This window comes from Melanotaenia boesemani, chromosome 15 (assembly GCF_017639745.1).
Source record: "Melanotaenia boesemani isolate fMelBoe1 chromosome 15, fMelBoe1.pri, whole genome shotgun sequence".
In the NCBI taxonomy this organism is placed as follows: Eukaryota; Metazoa; Chordata; class Actinopteri; order Atheriniformes; family Melanotaeniidae; genus Melanotaenia; species Melanotaenia boesemani.
The window spans coordinates 33,475,073-33,501,847 of NC_055696.1; the positions used below are offsets into that span (position 1 = coordinate 33,475,073).

Below are 26,775 nucleotides of genomic sequence, written 5' to 3' on the forward strand. Positions count from 1 at the left end.
TTCCTGTATCTAGACCCCACGGCGGGGTCTTGTCGTCAGACCGGGGGAGGATAAGTCTGATTCTTTTAACCATACCTTATTTTTATGTGTGTTAGTCCATTGGATATCCAAGCGATGTATTTTGATTATTTTGAGTCTTTTAGGATTTATTAATTCACATCGTCTGAGTCGGCGAGTAGTCAAAAGAGGCAGCTAAACTGGATGAGCAGCGCTTTTCTTCCCCCTAGTGACCAAAGGGTTATTTTATTTGCTTGCTCATGGTTGTAGTGGCTCTTCCTGGGGTGGTGTGGGAGTGAATCCCCTGATTTGCAGTGTACTGCTGGCAGAAAGCCTTGTGTGCCGTGCCTTTTTGAGGGTGTGTGACCTGCTTTCTTTTTGTGTGCAGAGTTGGTGTACGGGACAGCGGAGGAGCTGCCTAGCCTGTTGAAGTGCCTCTGCTGACCCGCCAGCCCGGACGTCTTATGATAGATTTTTGTTTTGTTATGTTTAAATAAACTTTTGTAGTCAGTTATTCCAAGTGGGTTGTGGTGAGTGCTCCCTTTGCCTCTGAAACCGGACCAGACCGGATAAACAAAGGTGGTGGCAGCGGAAATATTAAATACTAGAGAAAAATTATTACAGTAGTATATTACATAGTTAGTAGTTAGCAGAACATTGTTAGTAGTATATGACATAGTTAGTAGTTAGTAGAACATTGTTAGTAGTATATTACATTGTTAGTAGTTAGCAGAACATTGTTAGTAGTATATGACATAGTTAGTAGTTAGTAGAACATTGTTAGTAGTATATTACATTGTTAGTAGTTAGCAGAACATTGTTAGTAGTATATTACATTGTTAGTAGTTAGTAGAACATTGTTAGTAGTATGTTACATTGTTAGTAGTTAGTAGAACATTGTTAGTAGTATATTACATTGTTAGTAGTTAGTAGAACATTGTTAGTAGTATATTACATTGTTAGTAGTTAGTAGAACATTGTTAGTAGTATATTACATTGTTAGTAGTTAGTAGAACATTGTTAGTAGTATATTACATTGTTAGTAGTTAGTAGAACATTGTTAGTAGTATATTACATTGTTAGTAGTTAGTAGAACATTGTTAGTAGTATGTTACATTGTTAGTAGTTAGTAGAACATTGTTAGTAGTATATTACATTGTTAGTAGTTAGTAGAACATTGTTAGTAGTATATTACATTGTTAGTAGTTAGTAGAACATTGTTAGTAGTATATTACATTGTTAGTAGTTAGTAGAACATTGTTAGTAGTATATTACATTGTTAGTAGTTAGTAGAACATTGTTAGTAGTATATGACTTTGTTAGTAGTTAGTAGAACATTGTTAGTAGTATATGACTTTGTTAGTAGTTAGTAGAACATTATTAATGAAGTTTAACATTGTTAAACTACATGTAACAACCCATGTAAAACTCACACTTAAAACATAACTAACCTATTTAATGCAGAAATAATTTTAGGCATTTTTATATTTACATGCATTTATTTATATTAATATTTTTTTTTTTTGGAACTTTTTATTTTAGAATTTCACATCACAATTAACATTCCTGACAGACTTTGTATAAGTGACCAATCGTTCAGGTTATACTGTAAGGAGGAGAGAGCGAGAAGAAAAAAAAAAAAAAAAAAAAAAAAGGGAGTTTTCTGGTTACAATAACTGTGACAGGTAAAGAGCAAATAGCAAAAGGAAAAAGAGAATAGTAATAATAATAATCACCGGACAGACTTTTCATAATAGGGGCGTAGATCAATATTTCTTCCAACCAATTCTCTCTCCTATTCGTTACACCCCAGGTATCCTGAAACACACGTCCATCTTTGCTCAAAATTGTCCAATGTCATTTGTAGAACTGCCGTCATTCGTTCCATTGTGTATACATATTTCAGTCTCTGAGTCCATTGATCTATGGTTGGTGGTTTCACCTCTCTCCAATTCACTGTAATCATTTTCTTTGCTATTAATAAGAGGATCCTCAGTATATATCGTTGGTCTGAATTGTACGAATCTTTGGGTATTGCTCCTAACAAAAACAGCATTGGTTCCAAAGTAAGGTCTATCTCTAAGATAGTGTTAATTTCTTTTCTAACCTTATCCCAAAATCCTTGTGTTACTGGGCAGTCCCAGAATACATGAGTGGTGTCACCAACAGTTCCACATTTTCGCCAACATAGTGCCGCATTGGGATTTTTTGCATATTGGGAGATGATTAAGGGGGTAATAAAAAATCTGATTTTTACCTTCCAATCAAACTCTTTCCATAGTTGACTATTTATTCCTTTATGACATCCTGCCCATATGTCTGTCCAAGTAGAGTCTTCAATTATGACATTTAATTCTAGTTCCCATTTTTCCTTGATATACTCAGTGTTTTGTTTAGTATCTGATGCTAACCTCTTATATATATTAGATATGTGTTTTTTTGTGGGGAAATATTTTTCTATTTCATTTGGGCTTCTACTGACCTTTTCCCTTTCCTTATGATTTATGACATAATGTCTTATCTGTAGGTACTTATATAAGTCTTTTGATGAGAGGTCGAATTGTTCTTGAAGTTGAGAGAATGATTTAAATTCTGCTCCTATAAAGAACTGATTAATTGTACGGAGGCCTTTGTCAGCCCACCTTCTAAATCCGGGATCCCCCAAGGAGGGTGGGAAATCTATGTTTCCTACTATCAACATGGCCCTCGAGATTGTCTCTGGCCCCCCGAGCATTTTTCTTACTGTAGTCCAAACTTTTAAAGTATGTTTTATCCATCTGTTCTTTATCTGGATTTTATTAATCAACTTTCTATCAATAAATGGGAGAACTGACAGGGAAGCACCCCTAATGGAGTCCTGTTCTATCTGAGGCCATATTGCCTCTCTATCATTTCCAATCCATGACACTATTGCATTTATTTGTGCGGCCCAGTAATAGTATTTGAGATTTGGTAAGCCTAGACCTCCCTCATCTTTGGGTAAATAGAGAGTTTTTAATCTTACCCTCGGCCTCTTCTTTTGCCAAATAAATGTTGAGATTAATTTATTCAACATGTTCAATGTGGAGACTGGCACTCTAACAGGTAGAGACTGAAACAAAAAGAGGAGTTTAGGTAATATGTTCATTTTTACCGTTTCCACTCTACCAAGTAAGGAAAGGGGGAGGATTTCCCAGCGTGTCACATCATTTTTTATTTGCTTAATTAGTTTATTGTAATTTGCTTCAAACAACTGGATGGGGTTTGGTGTGATAGTAATGCCCAAGTACTTGAATCCTTGTTTGGACCAACGGAAAGAGACAGTATCACTCAGGTGTGCGGGCCAGGTACCTGAGATCATCATGGCTTCGGATTTATTTCCGTTAATTTTGTATCCGGACACTGCCCCATATTCCTGCAGGCATTTCATAAGTGCGGGGATAGAAAGGAGTGGGTTTCTCAGAAAAAGTAAAATGTCGTCTGCAAATAATGCTATCTTATGAATTGAGCCCCCTTCGTCGGGTATTCCTTGAATATTTATATTCTGGCGAATTGTCTCTGCCAAGGGTTCAATATATTTATATTAATATTGATGCCAATTCAGATCAAATGTCCTTTTGATGGTAACCTGAAGACAAACAGAACAGCATTTTATGTCACCAAATGGCTGCAAACTCCTAGAGCAGTGGTTCTCAATCTTTTTTTTTTTTAAGCTTGGAACCCCATTTTGATATCACAAAACTCTGGTGACCCCAAACATTCAAAACATTATTTTATTCACTTTTATACCACATTTAGGCTATTTTGTGTATGAAATTGTAGGTTAAAGTTGTTTTGAATTAAGTGTGGCGTATTATTTTATTTTATCTAGATGTTTGTTTTAGTATGTTTTAGTTCTTAGTTTATATCCATGTGTAGCTGCCCAGGTGTTTAATGTTAACTATAGTTCTAGTTATAGTCCTAAATTAGCTCGTACTTCTGTCTGCTTTAATTAAACTTGCAATTGTAGTGTCTATGGCTGCTACATGCTAAGAAGCTAATGTAATTTAGCCAGCCACACACAATATCAACAAGTGGCTCCACATTTTTTTGTGAAAAAAAGTCGCTACAGGGGTCTGAAAACTCGGTAAATATAGTGACAAAGTCGCTAAGTTGGCAACACTGAGGGGGTGTGTCACTGTGTGTGTGGCAGAAGAGCCGAGGAGGAGGCGGAGAGAGGATTTGACAAAATCATATCCTATAATGTAATTTTTCTCAGTCTTTGTTCGTGAGCTAAAATGTCCTTAGCTGTTAGTCCAGTTTTTATTTAATGAACTACATTTTCATCTCGTCTTTATTGCTCTACAAACATGCATTCTGATTTAGTCCCAGTTATTGTTTATTGACGGGGTTTTAGTCTCGTTTAGTCTAGTTTTCATCCGGTGAAAAATGTGCGTTGATATGAAAATATTTTCGTTTAGATTTTGTTAACAAAATTAACACTACTGATAACCAGCTTCCAATAACTGACCTTCGATAACCAACATCCAATAACCAGCCAATGATAACAGACCTCTGACAACCAGCTTCAGATAATTGACCTCCAATAACTGGCCTGCAATTACCAGCCTTCCATAACCAGCCTCTGCTAACCAGCTTCCAATAACTAGCTGCTGATAACCTGCCTCTGTGTGTTCAGTGTTTTCATGACCAATTCACAGACAAACTCGGGTCAGATTCTGTGATCCAGATTTTTATTCATCTTACATTTACATTCATTTGTCCTCTGTAGGACACCGTAGATTTTAATTTATGCCAAGTGCTTTCTTCTCAGATTATTTACAGAATGAATCACTTTCCACTGACAGGAGGTCATTTTTAAACCAGAACATGAAGGAATGAAACATCAGATTTAAATCAAAGACTGAGTAGGAAAAGACAGAAAATGTTCAAAATCCACATTCAGAATGAAGTCATTCCAGTTTCCATCTAAATGTTACAGTGAAGAAGCCTGCAGACACAACTCAGGGCACAATAACAAAACTCTGGCATGCAAAAGTCTGGGCACCCTGAGTGAAAACATCTTTCTGTGAATCACCAATTCAACAAAACTCTGAAATTATGCCTCATTTTAAATTATTTTAAAATAAAAATAGAAAACATAACGTTATTGGTACCCGTCCGTTTACACTCCGGTCCAGTACTTGTCCGTTTCCAGTTCGGTCCTGGTTCCGGACTGTTTTCCGTCCGGGTCTCGTGCCCATCTCAGATCAGCTGATTCAAGTTTTAAAGTGAAGACTGTTTTTTTTTTTTTAAATCACCCAACTTTAAACTGTGAAAGAATAAAAAAGTATTTTAAATAATAAAGAAAAAACTCAATATGTCCCACACCTGTCTGTCCTACACCTGTCTGTCACACACCTGTCTGTCACACACCTGTCTGTCCTACACCTGTCTGTCCTACACCTGTCTGTCACACACCTGTCTGTCACACACCTGTCCACTTGTCTGTCTTAGTGAAAGACGGTCTGTCTCCACCGTTTGTCAGGTGTGAAGGGCCAGAGACAGTCGATGATGGCGGACGTGAACGGTTGTGGTTCGATGCTCAGGTTCAGCAGCTCCAGGCGAGAACAGTTTAACTGACTGTTGACTGGTCGAGGAGCTGATCCTGCCGGCTGCTCCGTCAGCTGCAGGATAAAAGAAAGTATTTAAGTTGATTATGTTCATGTTATTACAACAATCCTGGTCCAGAGTCCTGGTCCTAAAACCTCATTTCCAGTCCAGTCCTGGTACCAGACCATCTTCAGTCTGGTCTTGGTACTGGACCAGTTTCAGTCCAGACCTAATACCCGACAGTTTTCAATTTTATCCTGGTATTTGGACCGGGACTGTTGGACAGAACTACATAGTGACTGTTGGACAGAACTGGACCACTTCTGTCCAACAGTGAGGTCTTTGTGAAACTCTGAAGGAGGCTTACTGGTATCAGATGGTTGGACGGCAGGTTGAAGGCCTGCGCCATGGCAACAGCCATCTCATATTTGGTCATCTGCTCTTTACCAGAGAAATGGAAGATTCCTCTGATGGACGGGTCCTGCAGACAGACAGAGGCTGAGACAGGTCATTGGACAGAAAGACCAGTGAGACAGATGATACCTGACCTCACCTGTCTGGCCCTCTCTGCCAGCTTTCTGCAGACGGCGGCGACGTCTCGTGTGTCGGTGGGGAACCTCTGGTGGCAGTGGTCCAGCGTGCAGCTCTCCTCTGTTGCCTCCTGAACCTTCAGCCACAGAGACGTCACAGCGCTCTCCGTCACCAACTCCACCTCCCCAAACAGAACCGGAACTCGTAGAATAACAGCACCTGAGAACCGTCATAGAGGAGACCAATAACATCGGAGACAAACGTCAACAAAAACCAAGTCAACGCCGTCATTTAGCCGCAACAGATGTAACAGCAAACAGACAGATAGCAGGTAACAGAAGACAGGTAACAGGTAACAGACAGGTAACACATGACAGGTAACAGGTAACAGACAGGTAACAGGTAACAGACAGGTAACAGATGACAGGTAACAGGTAACAGACAGGTAACAGGTAACAGACAGGTAACAGATGACAGGTAACAGGTAACAGACAGGTAACAGATGACAGGTAACAGGTAACAGACAGGTAACAGAAGACAGGTAACAGGTAACAGACAGGTAACACATGACAGGTAACAGGTAACAGACAGGTAACAGATGACAGGTAACAGGTAACAGACAGGTAACAGAAGACAGGTAACAGGTAACAGACAGGTAACACATGACAGGTAACAGGTAACAGACAGGTAACAGGTAACAGACAGGTAACACATGACAGGTAACAGGTAACAGACAGGTAACAGGTAACAGACAGGTAACAGATGACAGGTAACAGGTAACAGACAGGTAACAGATGACAGGTAACAGGTAACAGACAGGTAACAGAAGACAGGTAACAGGTAACAGACAGGTAACAGAAGACAGGTAACAGGTAACAGACAAGTAACAGATGACAGGTAACAGGTAACAGACAGGTAACAGATGACAGGTAACAGGTAACAGACAGGTAACAGAAGACAGGTAACAGGTGACAGACAGGTAACAGAAGACAGGTAACAGGTAACAGACAGGTAACAGATGACAGGTAACAGGTAACAGACAGGTAACAGAAGACAGGTAACAGGTGACAGACAGGTAACAGAAGACAGGTAACAGGTGACAGACAGGTAACAGGTAAAGGATACCTGGACAGTGTCTCAGGATTTCTCTCTCTCCCTCTAGTTTGCTCCGGCCGTACATGTTGAGTGGATTGGGAGCGTCATCTTCTCCGTACGGAGGATTTCTGCCATCAAAGACGTAGTCGGTGCTGATGTAGAGGAGCAAGGCCCCGCAGACCGCTGCACAGGAACACATTAAACATGTTACATATATGATCATACTCATAATACAAGACCTGCAGATAAACATGAGTCCTGAAATGTTCTGGGGAGGATTGGGAACGAAGGCATGTAGGAACACAAGATTCACTCCTAATAATTAGCCCCGCCTTTTTTATGTTGCAGTGAATAAGAAACACCCCACAGCGTTCCTTAAAGCATAACTCCGCCCCCTACTTTCTGCGTAACTCCACCCACTGCCACATTATGAAAAATGCCTGAAACTGCAGGGGTTGGGGTGGGAGGTGTGGGGGGATCAGGGGGCGGAGAGTGGGCGGGTCGAGATACACAGGTAGAAATGATTGACAGACAGCAGCTCAGCTCATTACCAAGATGCAAAACCAGATTCACAAAGCAGCTACACCACAGATAATCTTTGACGTGGAAGACTTTCCCTCCTGAATCTCCTCAGCTACACATGAACCAGGTGGTCCTGAACTGGATCAGTCTGTATCAGTCAGTCCAAAGTTTTTAAGAACAGCAACGAAGTAACCCCCCCATTCAACCCACCTGAATCTCTCAGCTTCAACAGAAATGATCATCTCAGAGAGTTTCAGTTGGAGACTGACGGTACGGACGTAACACAGCTGGCACTCCTTCATGAATCCAGGTTGTTCTTCTGCTATAATGAATGGAATAATATTTCCAAGCATTTGGCCAAAGATTTAACAAGAATTTTAGCATCTCTGTTTATCAGAAACAGGTCTGTAGGAAGTGCCGAGCTCTGGATCCTCGTCTTGTCGTAAAGTAGAAGGAAGGCCTTCGATCATCAGCTGTGGGTCGTCCAGATCAGGAGCATAAATGTTTCCTGATAAGACAGGAAGACGAAACTCTAGATAGTTAAATACCAACCCTTCTATCAGAAAATACTGTGGAAACACCTCACAGCAAGAAGGTTGCTGGTTTGAGCCTCGGCTAGGAGGAGGGTGGAACAGCGGTGGACTGATGGACGGACGGATGGATGGATGGGTGGGTGAATGGGTGGACGGACGGATGCGTGGACGGATGGACTGACGGATGGATGGATACTTTGGATTCAGAAAATTGGATTTATTTATTTATTTACTTGCTATCAAAAAACAACTTCTCTGGCTTTAGAGCTAAAACTTGAGAAATTATCTCAGAATCTCATGAATATTTTTATCTTGTTTGATCTTTAACACTTATCAGAAATATGAGGTCAGCATTAGGCCAAAACGTGCCAACACACGTGATCTTTTAGTGGCCTCCCCAGACCTGAAATACAAAAGATCCTGACTTCTTATTCCACTCGTACAACTTGTGGCCACTTATTAAAGAAAAAAGAGAAACACAGAAAGGTTGAATCTCTCCTCCACAAACTACTGAAAAGAGAAATAGGGATGAAGGACAAAAAACACAACCCTGAAAACTCCCACTCCTCCCCCCCCTCACCCCACCCCTAAGCACTTACAACGATCCCATCCCTGAACCTGGAAAACCCAGCGCTGAGTCCACCTGGAGTCAAATTCCAAACAGTCTCTGACCGAATTACCACTGTTAAGGTGCTCTGAGCTACGATGGAGGGAAACGAGAGAAAAGCTGGTAGAAAGGAAAACAGCTGCAACAATTTTTTTTTCCAGTGCAACCCGTCCATGAGTAGACAACAACATATAAACATTAAGAGGATCAGGCAGACTCAGGAAGCAGCCGCCGAGCAGCGCGGCATTTTTACAGATGGAAAAGGTAACATGAGGAAAAGCGTCCGCCTCGGTTGAGTGCAGGAAGAGAATGTGGTCACAGATAAAACTGTGGCTGCAAAAGCCCCGAACTAGTAAGAGATTTATCCTGATGAATTAGAATTCAGTCTGCAGAGATGGATTAGATTCCGTCTGTACGCCGTCAGGTGGGAAGTGAAGGCAAGCCGGGTGTCATGGTATGTGATCATGTGACATGTAATATGTAGTAACAGCAGAGGGCGTTACTGAGCGTACCTGCTGAGACTTTATAAGGCCGTAGGCACAAAGAAGAAGCTGGCTAAGCTAAGAGCTAGATGATGATGGCTGATGATGATGGAACAGGCGTGGATGTCACTGAATAGGAGGTACGTACGTCTTTATGTGTGAAAAAGACGGCAATAAAATCAAAGAGCACAAACTCGCTTTGTTCTTAAACGCTGCCTCCTCATTGACAAAGAGAACAAAACACCAGGTACAGCAGACCAGACCGGATCCCAGGTATGTCACAGAGCTAAAGGCAGCTCTGGAGCTGTGATCTGGCACGCCGGCGTGGTAATACAGACGTGCAGCAACAGACCAGGGGTCTCATTTATAACCGTTGCGTACGCACAAAATGGGGCCTGAAACTGGCGTACGCCTCTTTTCACGCAAAGGTTGTGATTTATAAAAAACAAACTTGACGTGAAAATGTGCGGTCTTTCACGGCAGCTCTGACCCATGCGTACGCTGGTTTTGGAGGCTGGGGGAATTGGCGACACAGATGGAGAGGTGGGGAATTAACAACACACTGCATCCAGAGTCCTCTTGTGGCAGCGTGGGGTCCTGTCACCATGTCTCCAATTAATTTTGCGCTCTGGCTGTATGACCGCAGATGTGATTTCGGCTCACTGGTCAGCGTGCATGACTTCAACCCGGCAAGAGTTCATAACCCGTCTCCGCTGTCTATGCGTCCTGCTACACTCTTCCACATCCAATTTCCCTATATTGCAGGAGAACAGGCCGACATTAAAAGGCAATTTGCAGCAATGTCCGGTTTTCCTAATGTAATCGGCGCAATTGACTGCACTCATATTGCTATAAGGGCCCCATATGTCGATGAATTCATGTATGTCAATAGGAAGCATGTGCATACTATCAATGTTCAAGTCATATGTCAATCCAACATGATGTTGACAAATGTAGTTGCACGATGGCCTGGCTCTACACATGACTCTTACATCCTAGCGCAAAGCAGTGTAGAGAAGAGACTGCAGGCAGGCGCTGTACGTGATGGCTGGCTTCTTGGTAAGACAATAACTTTATATTGACAACCAGCTTAGCCAGATGCAGACCACTGATGCACTGTTTCATTGAAATGCAGGGGACAGTGGCTACCCCCTCCGGCGCTGGCTCCTGACCCCCTTCCCAAACCCCCAGAGCGCAGAGGAGACCCTGTTCAATACCGCTCACTCCCGTGCGCGCTCAACTGTAGAGCGCGCCATCGGCCTTTTAAAATGCCGGTGGCGGTGTCTGGATGCGTCAGGGGGTAGATTATTGTACCATCCCCAAAAGGTGCGCAGGATCGTGAGGGCGTGTGGCGTGCTGCACAACCTGGCACTGAGGCACGGCATCCAACTACCTCCTGGCCTCCCCCCTCCTCGGAATGCCGACCCTCACCCACAGCCCCCTCCCAGACACAGGGAGTTCCAACACGGGGCACGGCTCCGTGAGGAGGTCATGCAGCGATTAAGCAGACAATAAGGTTCACTTTTTCACAAGCTCGTTTAATGTGTTTGAAATGTCGAACATAATGTCACACAAATTATGCAGTGTTGTTCTGATTTCCTTCAGTTCATTGATGGTTTCTTTTTGATCTCGCCATGGTCCGCTCTGTCCCGCTCACAGAGTTAACTGAGGTAACTATGTGTTGCCACTCACGACACTTACTCTTATTTGTCACGCCACTACTGTGGCTACCAAACAAAATAATTTTTCGACTCTCCACCTCACTCACTAATGCATCGATTTCTGCCTCTGTGAAGTTGCGTTTTTTGGTTCGCTTCCCTGCGGTTGCCGTTGTTCGTGGATCACAACATGGATCAGCTGGCTCATTTTAATACACGCTGAGCTACTTTGCATTGACCATTTATGGTGGAAAGTGGGTGTGTAGTGGGCGGAACATGAGCCAAATTCACCTGCGCAAACTTCAAGGACGAGTGTGATTTATAAAGGGGAAATTGCTTGCACCTGTGCGTACGCACGGTTTTATAAATCAGAATATTTTATGGCGTACGCCAACTTCCGGTTTTGGGCGTAAGTACACTTTTAGTAAGAATCCTACGCACAGTTTTATAAATGAGACCCCAGGGCTATCTCCCAGCTGCAGGGTCTGAAGAGCTCGGTCTAGAAGTTTCCAGAGAAAGAGCCTCTTTAAGCAGAGCTGAAACTGTAGCTGCTGTGGTGGAACAAGACGAGTCCTCAGGAATCCCTAGCATCCTTATATCCCTGCAGGATCTATGTGTCGTCTCAGACTGAAGTGCAACACCGTGGTCCGTGGACGCGGAGAGGGACGCTTCCATTTCACCCAGCATGCTCCCTACAACCTGGGTCTTCATCATGGCCGCGAAGCTCGGCTTTAACTGACGGCAGTTCTGCTGTGCTTACACTGTCCGTTGAAGCTTCATGAAGTCAACTTGTAAAGACAAACAATGTCTTGCTGCATCGAGGTCAGCAGCTTCGCTTAAAGCTGGAGATCGCTCTGCAATCATCTGGAGACGGAAACTGGAACTAAGGTTGTTCGGAGGGATCGCCACCTGCTTTCGTTTCACCAGGAATTCTTCAGTTTGCTCACAGAACAAGAATGAACTTGATATCATGAGTTAAATTTCTCCTTCCTCGTTGAGGTCAGGAGTACTGAGGAAACACGTCCTACACCATCTTCACCGGAACCGGACGCCACTGTACGCAGCGCTAATGGAGCACTGCTTAACCCTTTCTGAGCCTCCAGATGGAGTCCAGACCTCAATCAGCTGAAGCAACAATGAAAGACGTGGAGCGAAGCCCCTGCAGAACCTGAGAGAGACCGATGACATCATCCAGGAAACCATCACTCCTGCTGCTGGAGAGGCTTCTAGAACAGGGCTGCGCAAGTCCGGTGCTGGAGGTCTACTATCCTGCAACTTTTAGACGAGTCCCTTCAACATACCTAAATCAAATGGCTGAATTCTCTCATCCGCTGGTAACCAGCTCCACATAGGCTGGTAACCAGCTCCACATAGGCTGGTAACCAGCTCCACAGAGGCTGGTAACCAGCTCCTCATAGGCTGGTAACCAGCTCCACACTGGGTGGTAACCAGCTCCACAGAGGCTGGTAACCAGCTCCACATAGGCTGGTAACCAGCTCCACAGAGGCTGGTAACCAGCTCCTCATAGGCTGGTAACCAGCTCCACACTGGGTGGTAACCAGCTGCTGGAAAAGGGATGAATCTAAAGTTGCAGGATAGTAGGTCTCCAGGACCAGACTTCACCCCTGTTCTAGAAGCTGCTGGATTCTGGAGAGGAAGCAGGTTCTGTTCAGTAACAGCGATGGCGGCTCTGATCCTCCACACCTGGTGAGGAACAGGTGAGTTTTGTTCCCTGATAATTACACCTCAGAAATGAAGGAGTATGTCCGTGCTGCTGCAGGTCGCTGGACAGGATGTTACATCAGAGACATCATCAGCAGTCACCATGACGACCAGCATGGAGGCACTTGGTAACAACACGTCAAGCATCATGTGATCACTGACCTGCTTCCTTTGCTAGCGTGCTCGTGGCGTGCACGTTAAGGTTGATGGTTGCTTCAGCGAGCCGCTCCACAACATCTGGACGTCTCTCTGCTGCACAGTGGATGACCACGTCAGGCTGGGGACACGTCCAACACAACTTTATTTAAACCACAGTCAGGGACAGTCTACAGTACCATGTAATACAGTCTGTAGTTCCATGTAGTACCATGTAGTAAAGGTTGTAGTAGAGTCTGTAGTACAGCCTGTAGTACCATCTGTAGTGCGTACAGTGTGTAATACATTGTAGTGCAGTGTAAATTGGTATGTAGTACTGTGTGTAGTAGAGTGTAGTACAGTGTGTAGTAGAGTGTAGTACAGTGTGTAGTAGAGTGTAGTACAGTGTGTAGCACTGCGTGTAGTAGAGTGTAGTACAGTGTGTAGTACCTTGTACAGTGTGTAGTACCTTGTACTCGTGCAGCAGCCTCCTCACGGCGTCTTCATCCGTCAGGTCACAGCGCAGGAAGCGTGGCCGGGCTCTCCGGTATCCGGTGCCGACCACCATCCAGCCCCCAGCCTGGAACTCTCTGCAGACAGCCCGACCCAGAAGACCGGTTGCCCCGGTAACCAGGACCTTTGGACCCTGCACCAGCACCTCCTCCTGGAGGACAGTCAGCGACACAGCGTGTTCCTCATAAACAACAATGCACATTATGTTGTTTTGTTCACTCGTCAGGTTCATAAAAAGAGTAAACCAACATGCAGTAAAGTCCTTACTTAATCTGACTCTGTTACCATGGTAACATATCTTCCTCTCTGGCAGATCCTATTAGTTTTTTTTTTTTTTTTTTTAACTTGTCCTGTCCAGCATCATAGCAGCAAAATGATAATCTGGTTGCTGTATCGTGCTGAACAAATTTGCTCTGCCAAGGGGAGGCCTATGGGTAAGGCTCCTCTTGATAATCTGATTCATTTATTAATTTATTTACTTTGAATCACGGAATCTATGTAATCTTGCTGGACCTGACCGGAGGGGACAGAAAAAGATGGAAAATAGCAAAAGGAGCAAAAGGGAAAGAAGAAAGGAGACAAAAAGATCACAGACAGAAGGAAACGACCCTTCAATCCACACCATCACCAGACAACAAACTGTTACACCTGTACATGAACACACCAGAACATTTCCTACAACTTTTACAAAAGCAGAAACACACACACAGAAAAAACAGGGCTGCTAGTCATTAAGAGTTTTTAAATAATAACCAAATCAAAAAGACATAACAGCGACCAGATACTAACTCACAGGAAAAATAAAAAAAAATAATTATAACTTAGTATTAAAACCCACTGGACAACTCAGTGACTGTGTCAGCATGCAGAGCATGAGGAAGAGGAGTGATCAGTGATGAAGAGTGGTGAGGGAGATCATGCAAATGCGACCACGCCTCCACAGAGGCCAGAGGCAGACCAGGGCCAGAGGCCCGGGTCCCCAGCAGCAGACCCGGGGCTCCAACCCTAGCAACCCCACCACAAAGACGACTCCAGCCCCACCCGAAGGGCGGCAGAGGAGAGCCCCAGCAAGAGCCCCCCACGGTCCCGGGGCACAGGTCCCAGTGGGCCAAGATCAGCAGCCGCTGGCCCCGCCAGGGACCGGCTACCCAGGGCAGTCCAAGTGAAGGGCCCAGGGCCCCAGGAGCCCAGAGGCGGCCCCCCCACCCCCCAAAGGCAGAGGGCCCGCAACATGCCTAGGAGGACCAGGCTCCCCCAGACAGCCACCCGGCGTAGGCCAGCACACACCCCGATGTTCCAGCCGCACACCCCGGGAACCAGGGTGCTGTCGGCCCCCTCCCCCCACTCCCCACCTGCACCCTATATAACCCCACACCCTCCCCCACGCCGCACCCACAATCACTCACCACCACACAGTCACGCCACACACAACCCACCCACCATGCCCCGTGGGGGACACCCCAGACGGACCAGAGGACAGGGAGCCCCAAGCATTCCCCCTTGACCCAACACCCACAGAGCCAGCAGCCCACCAGCACAGCCACCCCGGGACCCGGCCCCGGGGCAACCACCTCCCCCCGCCCCCGGCCACACACAGGGGGAACAGGGGTGTGAGAGGTCCCCAATACCCTCTCCCTCCCCGCTCCTGACTGTTTAGGTAGTGTGTGTTGTGTGGAATTAAAATTGAGGGGCAGTGACCGCAATGAGCCGCCCGCCATGCACCGCATGCCATGCCCCCCAGGTGTTGTTTGTGTGTTGTGTTTCTTGTGTTTTGGTGTCTTGGTGCAATTAAAACTGAGAGGCGAGTCGCCACGGGGTGCATCCAAGGAGACCACTGAATGGTCTCCTCCGTTCCACCCCGCATGGCTCCACGCCTCCCAACTCCCTACGTGTGTGTGTGTGTGTGTGTGTGTGTGTGTGACAGAGAGAGCGGGAAGTAAGAGGGGTCCGGGGATGTACGAAGCAAACTTCCCTCTGGATGATGAGCCTCTAGTGGCATTAGGCACCCTCGCTCCCCAGGAGACCCCCCAGGGCAAGACAGGCCAGGAGAGGCCGTCCCCCACGACCGGGCCATTCAGGGACCGCAGCCAGTGAGCCGCCACCAACCCAACAGATCCTATTAGTAACCCCAGGTTTCTACCCATCTGCTTCACCTGGTCCAACTGTCAGACATTGGTTGTCATAGTAACATGAGATTTTAAAGCTGAATTAATAAACAATGACTTATGTAAGGAGGGACTTCTAAACCTCTGATGGATGATCTATCATTTCCTAATCAATATCTCATCAAACAGTTTTAAAGTAACTCGGATTCTCCGGTGGTACATGTCCACCATCACCATGGGGATGAGATGATGTCAGCAAGACCAGGTGTAGAGTATATATATATATATATATATATATATATATACACACACACTCACACACACACATATATATACATGCTAAACCCCCTCAGCCAATTAACAAGTCTGGCCATGGCTACCGACCCAGACTGATGGCTACCACCATCAGCCTGAGTCCTCCTCTACATGGATGACGTGCAGCTGTATGCTAAAGGCGGATTTATGCTCGTGCAGCGCCTGTGCTGTCGTTTACGGCGTAGCTGACACTGGTGAGTTTGCTCTCCACTCGAGCGTAGGGGGTACGCATCGTTTCGCGATCTAACTGGTAGAAGCGGATCTCCGGATGGGTGTCGCGGTCTAACTGGTAGAAGCGGATCTCCGGATGGGTGTCGCGGTCTAACTGGTAGAAGCAGATCTCCGGATGGGTGTCGCGGTCTAACTGGTAGAAGCGGATCTCCGGATGGGTGTCGTGGTTCACGAGGGTAAATAATCAGATATGAATCATGATGTGGATCGGGATGGACAGGGATGTGGGTCTAGATTGGGATGTGATTCTGGAATGGGGCCATTGATGGACTGGCATGGGGACATGGATCTGGAACAGTTCTACTGGCTCTGAACACAGCTGGTTTTATCTGATGAGGTCATGTGTCACTCAGTGACATCACACATCACTGGTGCGTCACTTCTGATCAGCTGGTTGGGATTTATTCTATCTCACCTGCAGTTGATCAATACATGGATCAATACTGGCTGAGCCAAACTCAACTTCCAGTCCTTGACTGTCTAAAGTCACCTTCAAAAACTTTCCAGGTCCTGCTGTTTACCTGAAGCAGCTGCACGCGCCCGGGACTAAACAGGATCTTCAGTTCTGCGTCTGCGCGGCTCATCTCCGTCCTCCGATCGATAACGTCTCGGATATCACTTATCGGCGGTGTTCGCTCGTGCGTCTTTGATTTTTTGATGCGTAGTGTCTTTACTTTCGTCTTCCGCTTCCGGTCAGATCAGCTGTTTGCCGTAAAGCGGCTGCTTGCCGTAAAGATGCTGAGATAGTGATGCTAGCTGATAGCATGCGGCTAGCAGCTTTCAGAGCAGGAACCAGGAACCAAACCTGAACTGAAATGACTTTATTAAAACGCTTCATGTTCATCACGCGCACACAAAACAGACACGAGAGCACAAACTGACCTGAGACCAGATTTACTGGCGACTGGTTGCGCCACATCACCCATAAACCTGCTGGAAACCGAACCGGACACTTACCTCCGAACCCGCGTAGTCAAAGCCCGGCATCTGATGTGGACCAGCTCACAGAACCAGTACAGAACCGGCAAAGCTAGCAGAGACCCAAAACAAACTTATAGAACCCCCCTTCTCTTCCTCCTGCCCCTCCTCTTCCTCCTCGTCTCCCTCTTCTTCGTAAAGCGGGAGCTACCGCCTCCATCTGATCCGGAGTTTGAACAGTTTCTACTTTTCTAACAGAACCTGCTGTGATGGTTCTTCTAGTGTTCTGGTCTCATCTGGATCAGGTTTACCAGTTTTAGTCAGTTTGATACTGATCCAAAACTGATCTAATCAATCCAATGTGGTCTTCAGATCAGTTCTGCATGGACCCGACTCGCCTCTGTAGAATAGAATAGAATAGAATAGAATAGGAGTCCATATAAAGCTGCCTTTTTCCTCATCAGTCACTCGATTATCATTTAAATGTAGCAGAATAATGAAACTACATATTGATCATATCATACACATGTTGGCTTATTACTGGATAAGTCTGAAAATATGTTTCCTTTAGTTATTTTTCGTCGCTGTGGATGGTTTTGGCATATCCCTCACACACCTCTCTGTTAACTATCGTCTGGAATAAGTGGTTGAATTATACTAAACCAAAAATCTTTTTTGCATGGTTTTATTTTCCACAACCACTTATTTAATAAAACAAGTCATTTTGATCATATTTATTCCGTTTTCATAATCATATTAAACATTTTGTATGTTTTCCTGAAATCACTGTTCACAGGGTGAACATGGTTCATGAAAGGAAGAACATGTGCATAGTTTACGCCATATTCTTAGAATATTACACCAGCTACACATATTTTATATGAGTACATGTTATACACAATAAGAGTGAACAGCAGTATACAGCAGGTCGGCAAGACAAGCCTCATTTACATGAACCATGGATTAAAGTATGTAAGGAGACAAAAAAAAGAGCTAAAATCACAAAGAGAAGCCAGGAGTGTTGTAATACCCACACGAACAGAGGGAGACAGTACCCTGGGGAAGTCTGGAATGAAGAAGAGGGTCAAGGAACTGAGTGAAAGAGAGAAGAGGGCAAAAACAAAGAAATGGAGAAAGTTAAAGAAAAGAAAAGCCAGAGCCTGAAACAGGAGACACCAAACAGCTCCCAGCTGCTGTCAGGATGTGGATCAGGATAAAAAGAGATATTGATCAGGATAAATAGAAATGTGGATCAGGATAATTTGGGATGTGGATCAGGATAAATCCATGCCCTCCCCCCCGCTATCTATCACAGATTTAGAGTGGAAACTAGAGCAGCATACTTCTCTCCGTTGGAACACGAAATCCTCCTTGAAGACAACAGTGTAGTGAAAAAGCTAATAAAAGAAGGAAAACTTCACCATGTCTATAAAACAGAGAGAAGCTGCCGCGGAGTGGTGCAGAAATCCTGAATGTGTAAGTACTGGACAAATACACATTCACTGCTACACACTCACTATTACACACTCACTGCTACTACACACCCCCTACCACACGCTCACTACTACACACACTGCTACACACTCACTACTAGTTGAATGTGATAATGTGTAGTGGGGAGTAGAATAAATATTGGTTTCCATGGTGACTGTTCCTGGTCTGGAGCAGATTACCTCCACAGAACAAATATCCATGGTATCCTATAACATATCTCACCTTCCCCGATCCTGCTTTTGTGCAACCGGATGATGGATAAGTTGATCCAGGATGACCAACATATCCCGGCTTCATCCCTTATCATGGTTTTGTGCAACAGGCCCCTGGAGCCAAATCGGAACTAAAGAAGTTGTGACTGTTTGCAGGAACGACTTCCTGTTATGTTATTTACTACAACTGAAGTAACTTCTGTCTGAATACTGTGTAGAGGCTGTTGGTGCTGACAGAATCTGGATGTTTTTAGGAAGTAATTTATTCCTAACAACCCATATAGCAAATATTATTATTATTATTATTAATACTACTACTACTACTACTACTAATAATAATAATAATAATAATAATAATAATAATGATAATAATAATAATAATAAACATGGCGGCGCTGCACAGTGGTGTGTTGGTTGACGTGGGCCCCCTCATCAGTGTCAGAGGGCGAGTGAGGTTGAGATAAACAGGGAGAGAGAGCTGCAGCCTCGTCTGTCAGTCACCTCTAGAAATAGAAAGCTGCACTCTGATACCCCCCCCCCCCTCTCTCTCCTGCAGTGTGGTGGTGTTGATTGCCCCGGCTGTGCTGTGCAACCTTGACTGTTTTGAATAGTTTGTCCACTCTGGGACCATAACTTTCTCTGTACCAAAAATCTGATAAATATTTTAAATATTTTCTATAATATATTTAAACTGGACCTCCACCTGGACTTGGTCCCGGACTGTGCTGGATCCTGACTGTGCTGGGTCTCTTACAAGATCTGAATAAGTCATTAACAGCTGATCCAGATCCAGTCCCTTGAGCTGCTGGTTCTGCCTGCAACGTGGATCTGAGGTAAGAGTTGTTTTAATCTGAGATCTCTGATTGGTTGAAGTATTGATCATTTATTGATTTTCTTGTAAATACAATGAAAAACCAAAAGTGGATTCATTTGATTTCAGATGAAAACATCTGTTTCCTCCACAGAAAAAAAAACTAACACAATAAACAAAAACAATAAAACACAACAAGCGAAGAGCAGGATGGATGGACGAAGAGGAAGGAACGTCTTCCTCAGTGCACACCGCTGCCCTGAAGTCGACCTGCCGCCTCAGCTCAACCCTGTGGTTCAGATCCCTCCCATGAGCACCGTCGTCCCTCCAGAGAAAAACCCTGAGCTCACCTGTTCAGGTGAGGTGGGTTACCTGGACATCCTGTCCAAAGAGGAGGAGGAGGACAATGCTAACGATGAAGGCAGCATCAGTGACTGGTCAGAGGAGGATCTCTCACTCCACTTTTCTCCCTCCGTCATCCTCCAATCTGATGACGAAGAGCCTGAACAAGAGAACGGCTTTGAGTGTGTCGATGTTACCATGGAAACACAGGTGAGTGTACTTTCTACATGGTTCCATCATCACCATCATCAACTTCATCTTACTAACTTTTCCATCTCATGATCCAAAGTTACTCATCTGACCAATCACAAACACTCTCTGGTGTTTGTTGTCGTGTCCCACGGTTCTGAGTCTGGTACTGGTTCTGGCATTAGTTCTGGTACTGGTTCTGGCATTAGTTCTGGTACTGGTTCTGGTATTAGTTCTGGTACTGGTTCTGGTATTAGTTCTGGTACTGGTTCTGGTTCAGTCAGCTGTAGGAGGAGAAACCAGGCCTAGATGTCTCATTTACTTCTAAGTTCTGGTCTTGGTCCTGGTCCTGTCTCATGGTTCAGACTCTGGTTCAGGTTCAAGTTCAGGTTAAGATTCAGGTTCTGGTTCTGGTTCAAGTTGTGGTTCAGTTATGCATCGTTTCACAGGAGGAGGAGAAAGCAGGCCCAGGTGTTCTGGTTCATAGAAATAGGATAACTATGTATTTACATCCAAACCAGGAGCATCACAATAACTATTAACTAGCTATCTTGTTAACTGACTGACTAACACAATGTTAACCAGTTAACTGACCAACTAAAGGGCCAGTCATGCTGGACGCAGATGATACGCAGATGAACGGACAGTGTCGTCCATCTCCTGCGTCGGTTATGCACGTAATTTGGTGTTTTCACAACGTTTAGGCCCTGTTTGCACCACAACGCTGAGACAGTACAACGCAATTTTTTGCATTCTGGCGTCTTGTTTCCATGGTAACAGAGGTTTGGGTGATAAAACATAGTGGCCTCCAGGGTGAAGTTTTCTCACAATACAAGGGGAGTCCCATCAGGATAACCTGGCAACAATGACGTATTTCACGTCATCTTGCGCTTGTGCACTCAGACCTTGCTTAGCCTGTGAAAAGCACAACAGTGGTAGACCTCCATGTCATGTTTGGGCCGCTACATCTTTTTAATTTCTTTGGTCGATTGAGCCAAACCTGTTTCTGGTGGAGTATTTATGTCATCTGCCAAGACGCAGATGTTACAAGCACCAGACACATAAACTGTATATAAAAGATGGGCGGAGCCTCCATGACGTCACCCGTAGGTTTCTGAAGAGCAAATGTGAAGCTCGTTGGCCGTTCCCACCATCACTATCTTGGCAGCGTCATGCATGTCATTAGTCCCGGAAAGCTGAACTGTGGAGCTGAGAGGGGGACTGTAAAGGTGGGGGTGGATGATTGACACCCATCAAACTCCGAGCTGCCTGTAGCTAAGAGCTAATTGAGCCAACCCTGGTCAATCGTAGCTAACCAGCTAACGGAGGTAGGTGGGCTAAAGCTAAGGCGTGCTGTTAGCCAGCTAAAAACCGTGGTTGTGCTGCACTCGCCCTTCTTGCCGTGGATTATTAAACATTTTTATTTCTGCTGTGAAGTTGGTCTTTTTAACATGGGAGTGTATGGGCATTTGCTCTGTTTTGGAGCCCCAAGTGGATGAGGGGGGAACTGCAGTTTTTTGCACTTCGAGATAGGCTTCACTTTTTACAGGCGGAGGTTGCCGCTTGGCCAGATACCTAACGATTGACACATAACGCTTCTGTTGTGGTGTTGTGTTTTGCAGTCCTATGAGGATGTGGTGCACACCTGGGTGGTCGTTGCAAAGTTTTACTGCCCACTAGAGGCCTGGCATGCACACTGCACCGTTTCTGGTCCTCTTTGCGTTTTTGCTTGCATGGACATAGTTTTCATTCCGTTGTTTTGTGAATGCTTTTTCTTTTTTCTTTTTTTTAAAAAAAACACAAGAAAAGTATTTGTGTTGTTTGATGCAGGAGCAATACCACTGGAAATTATGGGGGCAATGCTAAGCAGAAAAGCTGCCATGAGACCAGCAAAGAAACAAACCAGAGAAGAACAGAAACAGGAAGGAAAAGGAAAAGAGCTGTAGAAATTAGCTGTGTCCCAATTCAGGGTCTGCACACTTCGAAGACTACGTAGGCTACAGAGTGTTCTCCGTAGTCTACACACTTCGAAGTCTGCTTAACGTTGGTGAAATGGGACAGCCTACCTAGTCTAGAAGAATTTCCCATAGCAACAACACAGGACGTTAAATCACTTAAACCTCAGAAATTACTCGTAAGAAACATCAGTAGACGCTGAACACGGAGCGGCAACACCGACAGTAAAAAAAAAAAAAAGAAAGAAAAACGGTTTGAGGCTCTGTTGTTTTCCAGCCGGTACACACTTCATTAACCCCTTAAAAGTAACTGAATATCAAATATTACCGAATTTTAATGTCACCATTTAACAAACATGCTTTAAATGTACTTGATTTTGTAACGTTTATACTAAAGTGTAGTTAAAAAAAAAACATACTTTTTTTAAATAAAACTTAATTTAAACTTAATACGACTCTTCTGAGGTTGCTGATTCGCCACCGTCCTGTGCGCAATGAATTGTGGGAGAAAAGAGGCCGCGAAGGATGCATCACCAGCATCCTTCGTTTGAGGCCAAACAAAGTGCGGATTCAAAGGGTGGATTCGGAGGGTCCTTCAAATTCTGTGAATCGGGACAGTACTTCGGGCACCGTGATGACGTATGTGGCCGACGGATCCGCACTTCGCAGTGTGCAGACCCTGAATTGGGACACACCCATTGTGTGAGCTTCTGAAGAAAGACCATATGCGAGTGTTTAGTGCGTGTTGGGTGGTTGGAAACAACTTTATAGCGACCCATTACCACGGCTTACCTGTCTGAAACTGATGTCGGCTCGAGGGAGTGAACTCTGAACTTGACACTGCCCCCTAGTGGAGGGATTGATTTAACAACCATGGCAACGTAACAGACACATGAAAGTAAGAGAACAGCGACGTATAAAAATGTTTGAAATGGGAACATAACCGGGCCTTAACCCAATGCTTACCAGTTCGCTGTCCGACTAAAACAACACTAACCGGTTAACTGACTGACTAACCGGATGCTTACTAGTTAACCAACTAACCTATACAATACTAATCGATTAACTAGCCAACTAACACAACACTTACCAGTTAACTGACTGACTAATCAGAGTCAGCGAAGCTTTGTCTTCTGGAATAAATAAGATTTTCAATCTTATTTTATGTGAATCACATGACCTCAGTAATAACTTTGCACCTGTTACCTGTTATCCAGGTGAACACTCAGAAGGGGGAGGGGCTAAAGATGGTCCCTAAACGACAGATTCAGTTGAGGAAGAAAGAGGAAGACAACTTGATTGAGCAGGTGAATGATGAAGAGTCTCAGGAGTGACTTCTACCGGTTCACCTGTCCATCTGCTCACCTGTTTCCACCTGTCCCCCCAGGTAATACTGAACAATGAAGCTCCTCAGAAGGGACAAGTTAACAATGGGCATCGCCGTCAAGATCTGTTGCTACGGCAACACAGTATGCCTATCTTCCAGGCCTGCTCCAGGACTGATGCTGAGATCGACAGCTACAGGGTCTACAGGGGTCTGGTTTCAGGGGCTGGTCAAGGTAAAACACCTGTACTTGCCAATTAACTCCGATGCTCTCTTTAGCTGCTAATAAGCTCCACCTTCTATCTGGCCCAGGTAGCACAGATGCACCTGCTCCCATCACTGTGTTTCACATGTAAACTCCTATACTCAAAACCTCAGAGTTCTGAACCACGTGAGAACCCTGCTGGTACCACCTGGACAGAGGAGGTGGTCTTGGGTCTCTGAAATTAAGAGGTTTCACACCTGCGTCATGTGACCAAAACATGTTTGATCAGGCGCATAACAAAACTCCCAGGTGATGGTGAGTGACATATTTCCTTCACCTCCACTGTACGTGTTTCACCTGAAGCTGGAATTCTTCGTGATGAGAACTGAACCATTTCAGATCATGTGAACTCCAGCTGTCTATACTCAAACCAAAACATGATGATGTTTTAGCTCCGTGGATGGATGGATGGATGGATGGATGGATGGATGGATGGATGGATGGATGGATGGTCGGACGGACGGATGGATAATGGATGGATGGACTATTCCAAGGGGATAAGACCGAGTTCATTATGCTGAAAATCCTGACTTGAAGCTGAGGTGAGCTTGATCAGACTCTGGTCATGGCTTGTAGCACGCCTGTGGTTTCAGACTGAGGTCTGATCTGGTTTCTTCTGGTTTCAGGACCACCACATGGGGGAAACATCCGACGTCTTCAGAAATCTTTGTCTCTGGATGAAACGAAGACAATGATGGCATCCTGCATCATTAAGAACGTCCTGACAAAGAAGATGCAGGTGGAGCAGAGCAGCATCACAACAAAAGACCCAGAGAAGAAACCTGAGGTGTTTCCTGCCCCGCCCCCACAAATAGAAGAGGCGGGGGGAGGCGTGTTCAAAGCTCCAGTTCATGTGGTGAGAGACGTGAGGAGTTTAGTCAAACATATGTACAACTTGCCATTTCCCACGGCAACAACAAAACCTGTCAACAAAAAACCAACAAACTTCAAGATAGTTGGCCCAAAGGAAAGCCCTCCCCCCACCTACCAGCAGGCCGTGGGGGTCAAAGGTCACATTGCCATGGTTACTGGATCAGTCAGCAAATCGCTGACCAGGAAAGAGAGCGACACCATCCATCGTCCAATCAGAGAATCCGTCATCAGCAGGACTAAAGGTACTGATGTCACCTGTTCAGTCATGGCAGTGGGTCAACCCAGTGAGCCATCAGAAATCAGCCAATCAGAGAGAGCCGTGACTCTCCCCACTCACTCTGTGTTCATCCAGCCCCCCCCTCCCAGGGACACCCAGGCACTTCCTGGCCAGGATCAGAACCCTGTCCTGGGTGTGTCTGAATCTGCCCCTGGCTTCACCCAGCAGGTTCTCCAGCCCTGCTTTTACACCCTCGCACAACCTCACTTGGGGAGGGTCAGCTTTGTCCACGGCCCCCTCAACTACATGCAAACCCAGCAGCACCTGCCCCCCCAGACCCCTACCCTCCACCTGCCAAGGAGACCTGAGGACAACCAGAACCGGTCCACAGAGAGCTGTTCAAACCAGCTGGCCTGGATGAGAGCCACAGGAGACCAGGATGGATGGGGGGGTTCGATAAAACCTGCAAAGCCAGAGCAGCAACAACAACAACAACTCAAACTGAAACAACAACCCCTGCAGCAGCCGTTTGTGTGCAGCCTTCAGGTGTCTGCTGACCTAATTGGTCCTGCTGCAGCACCTGGAACCTTCCTCAGTCTTCCTCCTTCCTGTCACCTACTGTTAGACCCTAAAAGTGGGCGGGGTTTCTATGTGGATACGCCCCCACCACCTCAGAGGAAGATGCTGTTGGATCCAGAAACTGGTCAGTTCTTCCAGGTGTTCTTACCCGCAGTTAGCTCTGCCTCCAGTGTGGTCCCGGTGCAGTGTGCTAACCCCGCCCCCGCTGTGCTCCACATGGGTGGAGCTAATCCCACCGTCCTCTCAGTGATGCCGTTCCAACCTCTGATGGCCGTGCCCACGCTGTACGGGTCCCCCTGCCTGCCTGTCACTGTGAGGATGCCTGCAGCGCCATGACGACGTCTCTCAGCTGGTTGTTGATGTTCATGTTAGCTGTTTTCAGAATGTTCTCTAAAGTTTACAGAAAGTGAAGCAAAACAATAAAAGCTTGTTGGTTTACAGGCCCATTTCTGACCCCTTACGTACATATATGGGGATGTCCGTTTCAAAATCTGTCATATGTCGCCGTCCTCAGACTCCCATGCGTCTTTCACGTTGCCATAGTTGTTATTTCCTCCACTAGTGGGCAGTGCTGAGTTCAGAGGTCACTCCCGTCATGTGACATCAGTTTCAGACACCGGTGGGTGGCGGTAATGCATCACTATATAGTTGCTTAAATCCGCCCAACACACCCTGAACACTCGTATATTCTTTCTTCAAAAGCTCACTCAGTTTCTGGTTGTTCCCTTCGTGATCCTCTTCTTCTTCTTCTTCTCTAGTTTGTTTCTTTCGCTGGTCACACGTCAGCCATTCTGCTCGGCACTGCCCCCACGATTTCTGGTGGTATCGCTCCATCTTCTGCATTAAGCGACGGATAGCTGAGTTCCCTGAAAACAGACCAAATGTCGCGTGTAACAGATGCAGAAGATGGATGAAACTGCGTATATCTTCTTTTATCGGCCTTTTGGTGGATAAAAACAACCCAGATCCTTCATGATGAGCCACTGGAATCAGGACGACGTTCATTCAGCTCCTTCATTTAGAAGAAAAAGAACAAAGAAATCTGGTTCCACTAAAAAAAAGCTGTATTGGAACTTTTTTAAGAACCTTCCAGTTTTTCCTGTTTCTTCTGACAGTCTGAATTCTCTGAGAATGTCACCAATGAAAACAATAAATCAATTATTCTTCATTGATCAGGCTCCATCTTTGTCATTCAGCACCTGATCCATCAGCTGCAGATAAATCCAGAAACTTTATCTGAATTTTATGTCTTAGTTTATCCAAATGAAGACGTGAAGTCATGTGGCCTACCTGTAAACTCAGGTGTGAACAGGTGAGGAAACTTTCAAGTTTCTACCATGACGATGCTTGTTGCCTAGTTTTAAGAAAATGTCACAGGAGGACCATGACATCATACAGTAGGATTAAAACATCATGTCATCATAGTCACATAATGAACAACATGCCATAAACATGATGAAGGTCACATGATGAAGATAAACCTTTTCATGAATCAGGACATGATGAAGATCACAGGAGGAAATTTTCCATATTTCTTATTTTTATTTTATTCTTACAACTGAAGAGTAAACATGTTTGT

The 26,775-nt window shown here is 45.2% G+C and overlaps 1 protein-coding gene across 5 annotated transcripts; it reads right to left on the minus strand.

Annotated features, from left to right (window-relative positions):
• Positions 1-4,692: 4,692 nt before the first annotated feature.
• On the minus strand, positions 4,693-17,104 carry mat2b (methionine adenosyltransferase II, beta). 5 transcript variants are annotated; one of them, XM_042007960.1, is made up of 8 exons: positions 16,975-17,104; positions 13,323-13,517; positions 12,881-12,995; positions 7,225-7,377; positions 6,122-6,318; positions 5,936-6,049; positions 5,452-5,642; positions 4,693-5,229 (listed from the first exon to the last, which is right to left on the minus strand). In XM_042007960.1, exons 1-7 carry the CDS (start codon positions 17,002-17,004, stop codon positions 5,469-5,471), a joined length of 978 nt encoding a protein of 325 aa, XP_041863894.1. In that variant the 5' UTR covers positions 17,005-17,104; the 3' UTR covers positions 4,693-5,229; positions 5,452-5,468. The 5 variants fall into 5 exon arrangements, 4 of the variants coding, with proteins under 4 accessions (XP_041863894.1, XP_041863891.1, XP_041863892.1 ...); XM_042007957.1 differs by lacking the exon at positions 16,975-17,104 and adding an exon at positions 16,539-16,721; XM_042007958.1 differs by lacking the exon at positions 16,975-17,104 and adding an exon at positions 16,539-16,721 and having other exon boundaries at positions 4,693-5,287.
• Between the last annotated feature and the right edge of the window lie 9,671 nt (positions 17,105-26,775).

What these genes read in the sequence shown, in the direction of transcription:
- mat2b (XM_042007957.1), bottom strand. Translation starts at nt 16,601, where the DNA reads ATGAGCCGCGCAGACGCAGAACTGAAGATCCTGTTTAGTCCCGGGCGC. An exon ending in AATCCTGAGACACTGTCCAG is followed by an intron (nt 6,319 to 7,224) that starts GTATCCTTTACC and finishes GACGGTTCTCAG; the next exon opens with GTGCTGTTATTCTACGAGTT. An exon ending in TGGCAGAGAGGGCCAGACAG is followed by an intron (nt 6,050 to 6,121) that starts GTGAGGTCAGGT and finishes GTCTGTCTGCAG; the next exon opens with GACCCGTCCATCAGAGGAAT.